Genomic DNA, 8,840 nt, shown 5'->3' with positions numbered 1-8,840 from the left:
AACCGACCGATCCAATTACAACCGACCGCCAAATATTGGATATCTAATTGTGATCAGATCGGATTGGATGTTATTTTTAAATATCCAATTGGATCGGATCGGATGGTGGATGGAGTGTCTAAAAATCTAATACATCCAATCGAACTAATTAGTATTTTCATTTAGTTTGGATGAGTAATTAGATTTTATATTATTATACATCAAATCTATATGTATATATGAAAATTAACATTAAAGTTTTACTTTTTTTTTTTCTTGGATTGGATGGATCCAGTCCAATCCAATACATACTGGATCTAAAATATTGGATGGATCCGATCCGATCCAAAAAATACTAGGTCTAAAATATTAGATAAACCCAAATTAAACAAATAAATATATATGAAATACATCCAATGGATAGAACCGATCTAATCCATTGGATGTTGGATCGATTGGATGACGAAATTGATTGGATCGGATCGGATGGTAAAATCTAACATCCAATATATGATTGGATCGGATCTAGATAGGCCTAAAAACATTGGATGTGATCCAATGAACATCCCTACTATCAACTTAAGATTCTCCCTCCTCACTAGAATCCCCATTATAAGCTTTTTCATCCTATCATTATCAATGTGACTCAGCAGACTGCATATGGGACCAATATTCCTTCACCAGCTTTCCAAAAAGTGATCCATCTTTCTTCATCAACTTCATTGGTTCATCATACTCCACTATTTGTCCTGAAAATGAATGAACTTACTTTCATTAGATAAAAGGGTTTTCTTTCTTTTCCTTTTATAAATTTAAAGTAATGAAATGTTACCATCACTCATGGCAAGAACCATGGTGCAATCCATCACAGTTGGTATCCTATGAGCAACTGTGATAACAGTACAATCTACAAACTCAGTTCTGATTGTTTTCTGTAGAATCATATCAGTTGCATTGTCTATTGAAGCAGTTGCTTCATCAAGAACCAATACTCTACTTCTCCTCAGTAAAGCTCTTCCTAAACAGAACAGTTGTCTTTGTCCCATACTCCAATTTGACCCTTCATCCATAACTGAACAGCATACCAACAACAACATCACTCATTACTTGTAAAAAGAGAAACAAATTCAGTACAAAGAAAAAAAAAATCCGTAAAAATATTAAAAAAAGAGTAATTTACGATATAAATACCTAAGTTTAACTCTCAGTTGCAGATAAATACTTGTTATATGTTAAATTATTATTCACGTGTAATTTTTTTTTATTGGTATATTTAAAATAACTTTTTTAAAAAATAAAATTTTAATAACGTGGACCAATGAGGGATTACCACGTAGCAATTTACTTAGGGTGCGTTTGGAAAGCCACAATGTAATTGGATTTGTGTGTAATTGGAGGTAATTACACAATTTGACATGTTTGTCTGACCATGTAATTACATTGTAACTGTGTAATTGGAAGTAATTGAGGGGTTCCAATTACACTCTCCAATTCTCATGGCCCCCCATGAGAATTGAATGTAATTACACTGTGTAATTACTAAAAACTTTCCATATTAAACATTAGCTATTAAAAATATTATTTTCCTATATAATTACTAACTATTTTGCCAAACAAGATATTAGAAATTCATATGTAATTACCACCTCATATCCAAACATACCTTGCATTTTAAAATATAGTGTAATTACTAAACTGTGTAATTACTACCCTAGTAATTACCCTACCTAGTAATTACACAGTTACTTCCAAACACACCCTTAATACTTAACAGTCAGGCACCTACAGAAGTTCTAGAAATACAGATATTATTACCGTGAAAAATTAAACTTAAGTATTTGTTTGCAACTGTGAGCTAAACTTAGGTATTTATACTGCAAATAATTTTAAGTTATATGCATGAAAACAATGTCATTACCTAAAGAGTCCAAACCATCTTCTTTCTCTTGAACAGCTTCTCTAAGCTGACACTTCCCAAGAACCTTGAAATTCAGTAACAAACACAGTCTTATTATTAACACCTAAGTATGTGGCCAAGAAAGACATTTTCAAAGACAAAAAACCACAAACTTTAACTATTACCTCCCATATTTCGGGGTCAGAATGTTGCGATAAGGGGTCCAAATTGTATCTAACAGTTCCATTGAATAGAGTAGGATCTTGAGGTATTATACCAAAGCGTGATCTCAAATCATGTAGTCCAATTGTTGAGATGTCAATACCATCAACTATAATCTTCCCTCTTGTAGGCTCTACTAGCCGAAATAAGGCACCAATTAAAGTGGTTTTTCCACTGCCTGTTCTACCAACTATGCCAATCTTGTGTCCTCCTTCAAATGTGCAACTGATACCGCGAAGAACAAGCGGGGAGTTGGCTCTATATCTGATCTGTTTTGTTTCACAAGAATGTCATAATTATAGGCAAAAGATAACACTTTTATGTTACATTAATGAAATGTTATTTATACCTGCAAATCATGTATCTCTACTTTACCAACATGAGGCCAATTAGCTGGGGGACGATTTTCTTCGATCACTTCGGGTGCTTCACTAGGTATGTACATGTACTGGTTTAGCCTCTCCACTGAGATGATGTAATTTGCTGTAGTGCATTGGTTTTGAATAGAAAATACAAGAGACATGTTGAGTGAGAGGCCATAAGAGAGTGCCATCCCAATAAACCCTGCAGTGACACAAGAAATTTTATTTGTAACTAAATGATTGCTACAGTGGGTGAAAGGGGAAAAAGATTGAAACATAGTTGTTGAGTACTAACCTGAGGTAAAAGTATCAGGGGGAAGAAGGACCATGCATAATGCTGCAGAAGCAAGAACAGTAGCACTGAGTGTTTCTAATCGTTGAATCAACCATTCATTAGCTGCAAAACTGTGAAAAAATGGGCTAGCATTTATGTCAACGAGTTGTAAGTTCTTCGAAAAGAATCGTTCTTCTTCTTCAAAGGCTCTAATTGTTATGGATCCTGCCACAGACTCAGCAATGTGGTTTGCTACCAAGGACTTGGTTGTACCATTGATTCGCATCAATTCTTTAGCAGTGGAAAAGTAATAGCTCTGCTCATTAAGAGTAGTTCACTTGTTAAAATCAAGCATAATAACATGTTGAATGGTCTAGTTTAAATGGTTATTACCTGTAATCGATAAGTAAGATAAACGGTTGGTAATGAGACAAACAAGACTTGCCATGTGATAGCAGCTAATACTCCAAGATTAGCAACTGCATTCATGGTGGCCCCAACAGCAAAGATTAAGCTAAATGGGACATCTAAATCGACTATACTTAAGTCAGCTGAAACCTATTAATAGAAGCAAAAGATCATAGAAGTATTAGTTTCATGAAAAGAAAGAAAAAAAAAGGTATTAGATATGAAACATTAGTTGCTGTTTTCGATGCATACCCGACTAAGAATCCTTCCCAAAGGTGTGGAGTCATAAAAGGACATTGGTGATCGAAAAAGGGAATTTAGCAGTTGCGAAAAAAGAGATTTCGATGATTCAACTCCCAGCATAACTGTTGTAAGTGATCTTAATAGCAAAATAAATGTTGAGAAAATTCCTATGATCAAGTAGACTGTAATTAACTTCAATGTGCTGATTCTTGGATTATCAACATTAGCAGCCATCCAAGAGTTCTGCAAGATCTGACAAATCACGAAAACAAAGTGACCAGCAAACCCGAGTGAGAAGTAGATGTATCCTTTGTTCTGACTCAGATATTGCTTGTAAGGCTTGAATCCTGTGTCACCTGTTTCTCTTTCTTCAAGCTTAATCAACTGATCTCCATTAGATGTTTTGTATTGTTTCTCTGTGAAGCTCTTTTTAATCTCCTTCACTGATGTTAAATGTTTCTCTGAAGGTGTTACTTGTGCCAGCCTTTCAGAACCAGCAGTCTCTTTGTGTGCATTTACAAGGTCTTGAAACTCTTGGCTTGTTGATAATAACTCATTGTAAGGAGCTGATTCTAAAATTTCTCCATCAGACATTAACTGTCAAAGAGAGAAAAAAACAAGAAATGACCTGAGTTTAATGTCAATAATTATAAGTAATGTTATTGGAACTAGAATTAGACTAACCAATACAGAATCAAATCCAGGAAGGAAATCAACTTGGTGAGTCACAAGTAAGACTATCTTGTCTGAAAGAGCTTCCATGACATATTCCTACAAACAACAAAGAAAGATATTCATTCAACTTTAAGCAAAATGAAAATGGAAGTGTTGGGAAGTATGTGATTACATTAAACAAGCTTGAAGCAGTATGTGCATCAACAGCACTGAATGGATCATCTAAGAGATATATTTCGGCATTCTGATAAAGAGCGCGAGCGAGTTGGATTCTTTGTTTCTGGCCACCGCTAAGATTTACTCCCCTCTCACCAATTTCAGTTAGATCACCATAAGGAAGTAATTCCAAGTCCTTAATCAGTGAACATCTCTCAAGTGTTTCACGGTATCTTTGACTGTCCATTGAAGAGCCAAACAAAATATTGTCTTGTATTGTGCCTGTTTGGATCCATGCTGTTTGAGAAACATAAGCAATCTTCCCATAAACTTGAATCTGTAAATATGAGATGTGGATTAGAGAAATTGATTAAGTTTGATGAAGCATATGTTTCAATGGTGAAGACAGAAAACTTACACTGCCTTTAGTGTTTGGAACTTCACCAAGAATAGCTGCCAAAAGAGTTGATTTGCCTGATCCAACCTCTCCACATATAGCAACCTTTTCACCATGACTAACCTCTAAATTTATGTTTCTTAAAGTTGGCTTTGGTAAATTCTCTTCCCATGAAAAATCAGCTGATTTGATCACAATGGCTGTTTTCACACTGCCTGTGTTGTACTTTTGCCCAACTCTAGCAGTCTGCAGCTCTGGCGCCTCGAGGAATTTTACAATCCGAGCAAATGCAACCTTTGCTTGAATCACCACACCAATAACATCAGGTATAGCTCTAATGGGGTCTTGAACAAGGCGTAAAGTTGCTACGAAAGTGAAGACATTGTTGGCGTGCAAGGGAACTTTGAGAAAATAGCATGCTCCAAATGTTGCAGCAGAGACCAAAACAGGTGATGACCAAAAAAGAAATGTATTATATGCTCTTCTCATCTGCACAGCAGATAGCCATTTCAACTCCACCTTCCTCAAACTTTCAATCACACTCTTGAAGTGAGTTTCCCAAGCATAAAGTTTCAACACCTTCATGTTCACAAGTGCCTCAGAGAGAACTTTCAGCCTTTCATCTTGAGCCGTCATGAGTTTCGTCTGAAACTGGTGTTGTAACTTAGCCACTGGAGCATTGCAAGCCACAGTTAGAATGATAGCCACCAAGGCCGCTATTGTGGCCAATCCAACTGCTCGGAACAGAATTACTAAGGCAAGACAGAGTTGGAGACTAGTTGTCCAAGTTTGATGGAACCAAAATGGGAATTCTCCAATCCTATAGGCATCAACAGTAACATAATTCATAATCTCACCAGCAGAATGAACCAACTTAGCAGAGTTAGATAATTGCAACTGTTTCTTGTAAATGACTGCTGTAAGCAAAGACCTCACTTTCAAACCAATAAGTCTGCTTCTAAAATACCATTGTCTTTGGGAAACAGATTCAATATTCTTAGCAAAGAAAAGGGTTATAGCCAAAACATAACCTTCATACTTAAAACTCTCATGTCCTTCAGCAACCAAAATGAATGCATTAAGAAGCAAAGGACCAGCAGAGAGAGTCAAAATCTTTAGTAAAGCAAATAACCCAGATATCAAAATCTCTTTCCAGTAGCAACAAATGATAACTTTCAATAATGATGGTTGAGAAGAAAAACCACTCTTCCTTTTCTGTTTCTCTAATTGTTCCAAGAACATTACATAACAATTTTCTGCTCTTTCAGCTTCCCTCAGCTTTGGCATATCTTCTTCCTTGAGAGTTTCTTCCCTACCTTTCTTCATCAACGAGTTTAGCCACCAAAATGAGAAATTGCTGAACAATCCTGCTCTGGCAAATGAGGTGACAGACTCATTATCTTCATCACCATCATATTTGCTATCAGCCTCACCATTCAAAGGTCTATAAAGACCATTTCTAACAATGACATCATCATCACTCTCTCCATATTTACAGCTCTTATAAGCACACAAGAGTAAAAGAACAGCTCCAGGTAGAGAAAGAACATCTAAAGCTATCTTAATAGTCACTTGTTTGTTCAAAACCGCGGCGAACAGAGAAAGAACACAAGTAAAACCAGCAAACAAGGTTGCAAGAATGGTCAACAATCTAACTGGTGTTCTAGGCAGTTGTTTCACCTTGATACTTACTGTTAAGCCAATAAGCAAAAGAATAAAGCCTTGAAATAAAGCTTGAAACCATAGATTCAAAGGCAGCGCAGTATGGTGTTTTCTGAGCTTCTCTTGTAGAATCCAAAAACCAAAGAACAAAAACGACAACCCCAGACAACCATTTACAACAGCTGACACTATCTGCAGAGTTGACATAACACCATCGTGTGTTCTTGATGAGGAAGACTTTTTAACCATGGTGATCAAGAACATAAACAAAAGAACAACATTGAAGAAGATAATCAAAGCGTGGCTAGTACAAGAGGAAGGATGAGTCAGAAACTCGAATGAAGAACCACCACAAGATATGCAATCAGATTCAGCACAAAACATACTCCATATCTCCTCCATCACCTTCCTAAAACAACAAGAAACAGTCTCATCATGATTACATTAACTTAGAAAATGTTGAGAAAAAAGACAAAGCTTGATGATTTTCAAGTACCTTTTAATAAGACAAAGTTTAGTTTGACAAAGACTAAGATGTCTAAGAAGAAGAACCCAATTCTTGGTTTGCTGAAATAATAAGAACCCAAATCTTCATTAATGGCTTTTCTCAGAGTTTGTACCAGAACCACACCACCATTATTAATGACGTTAGATGGAGGAAAAAAAGAAGTCTTTTTTTTTTCTTTAAAAAAAAAGTCTCTTTCTCTTACACATGTAAATATAATTAATGTAGTTTAATATTATATTGATGAAGATCCGCAATATGGACAGTAAATTAAATTCCGAGTAAACAGCATCATCCTGATCCATGAGTATAATTAAATTAATAAATTAAATAAAAAAGAATTGTAAACAAATTTGGATACTCTGTTGAGTATTGACCTTGTATAAATATATTAATATAATATATGCATGAAAGAGACAGGTAGAGTTGGAAGTGGTTACACAAACCAGAGAAAACCGTAACAAGTCAGTCAAATGTTTTTTGTCGTTTTGTGATCTTTTCGAGGATGTTTTAAAATAAGTTAATTAGAATTTTTTGCCTTGAACTTTGAGATGTACACTAATTATGTTATTAAATTTTTAAAATGGTTAAAAATGCTCTTGAACTATTGAGATTGTTGGATTTAAAGAATTTTTTCTAATTTTAGTAAAAAGATATGCATGAAAGTTCACTGGTCAATATATGTTAAAATTCGAGGAGTATGATTTGATAGATATTAAAGTCTGGAGAGCATGGTTTAGTACATAAATAATTACTGAAATTGTAAATTTAAATAAAATTAGACGAAAGTCCTTAAATCCAACAATATCAATAGTTCAAGAGCATTTTTAATAAACTTAAAAATTCTAAAAGCATAATTTAATATATGTCAAAATTGAACAAAAAAAATTCTAATTAGCCATGAAAATATAAACACATTATATGAACATTGATCTTTTGAGCAATCTATGGTTGGTTCCTTTCTTTTCATCCTACTTGTTCTCATTTTCATATATCATTATCATTTCATTAAATGAATATGAATATATATCGTCATGGCTCACGTTTATCAGTTTATAAATGCCATGTGTTTTTTTTGTCAGTTTATTAATTCACCTTCATTTTCTGAACATTAAAAATCACCAAACACCACTAAACACTGGTACGAATTTTGTGTCTTATTTTTTTTATAATATTTTTCTTTTGTCTTTTTTGCAATGATTTATAATAATTATTTAATAGAGGTTACAATTAATATCTCAGAGGTCTGCCCACTTTTGTGCTCTGTGGCAGTTAATGTTCTTTTGGTAGTTATTTTTTAAATTTTTATGATTTCTTCTTTTCCCTCTCTATTTTTCTGCCGGTTTCTAGCAGTTTTTCTCAAGATTTGCTTCCAAGTTCTTCCTGGTTTTCCTTGTTATGGATCCTTTCATTGACAGAATGAAATCAACGATCTCTTTAACTGATGATGAGAGATCAGTGGTGGCCATTACTGATGATGGTGCACCTGATCAGAGTGAAAGACTTGATTTAGTCTTGGTCGTGCGCATCCTTTCTCCTAAAAAGGTCTGGCTGTCAACATTGCAAAACCAGATGGCTCAACACTGGGATGGAAGGTTCAAAGCTGTTATTTCAGAACACCACTCTGATTTATTCTTGATCACCTTTGGCTGCATTGGTGACAAAATTCGTGCCTTGGAGAAGGAACCGTGGCATTTCCAGGGCCACCATATTGTCTTGCTTGAGCCATCTGCATTAAACTCAATCACTCCTCAACAAATGATTTATTCTCCTTTTTGGGTTCAAGCCTACCGACTTCCTTTTCTCAGTAAGACTCAACCACTTGCTAAGGCTTTGGGAAATCTAATTGGGGAATTTATTGAAGTCTTCCAGGATTCTTGCTTTGAGGGCTGGGGTCCTTTTCTTCGTTTTAGAGTTCGATTGGACATTACTAAGCCATTGCTAAGGGGAAAAATGATTTCTCTTCCCAATATCAAAGATGAATTTTGGGTGGAATTTCGGTATGAACGTTTGCCGGATTATTGTATGGAATGTGGAAGAATTGGACATGTTTTTAATAA

The 8,840-nt window shown here is 35.0% G+C and overlaps 1 protein-coding gene across 2 annotated transcripts; it reads right to left on the bottom strand.

Annotated features, from left to right (window-relative positions):
* Positions 1-217: 217 nt before the first annotated feature.
* Positions 218-7,154, bottom strand: LOC115717066 (ABC transporter C family member 10). Of its 2 annotated transcripts, none has more exons than XM_030646004.2 (12): positions 6,772-7,154; positions 4,635-6,684; positions 4,233-4,553; positions 4,070-4,156; positions 3,395-3,982; positions 3,128-3,292; positions 2,756-3,050; positions 2,448-2,662; positions 2,062-2,367; positions 1,898-1,961; positions 812-1,051; positions 218-728 (listed from the first exon to the last, which is right to left on the bottom strand). In XM_030646004.2, exons 2-12 carry the CDS (start codon positions 6,675-6,677, stop codon positions 616-618), a joined length of 4,437 nt encoding a protein of 1,478 aa, XP_030501864.2. In that variant the 5' UTR covers positions 6,678-6,684; positions 6,772-7,154; the 3' UTR covers positions 218-615. The 2 variants fall into 2 exon arrangements, with proteins under 2 accessions (XP_030501864.2, XP_060971322.1); XM_061115339.1 differs by having other exon boundaries at positions 4,635-6,680; positions 6,772-6,998.
* Positions 7,155-8,840: the final 1,686 nt, after the last annotated feature.

The sequence above is a fragment of the Cannabis sativa genome, chromosome 5, assembly GCF_029168945.1.
Source record: "Cannabis sativa cultivar Pink pepper isolate KNU-18-1 chromosome 5, ASM2916894v1, whole genome shotgun sequence".
NCBI lineage: Eukaryota > Viridiplantae > Streptophyta > Magnoliopsida > Rosales > Cannabaceae > Cannabis > Cannabis sativa.
The sequence above is the reverse complement of the archived record's forward strand: the minus strand, read 5'-3'. Positions and strand labels throughout refer to the sequence as shown.

Bases quoted from the DNA above. Each gene is read 5' to 3' on its own strand.
- LOC115717066 (XM_030646004.2), bottom strand. From the start codon at position 6,677: ATGGAGGAGATATGGAGTATGTTTTGTGCTGAATCTGATTGCATATCT. The intron at 3,051-3,127 runs GTAATAACCATT...CTTAATGAGCAG, and splicing joins ATCTTACTTATCGATTACAG to AGCTATTACTTTTCCACTGC. The intron at 1,962-2,061 runs GTAATAGTTAAA...CTGAATTTCAAG, and splicing joins CTGACCCCGAAATATGGGAG to GTTCTTGGGAAGTGTCAGCT.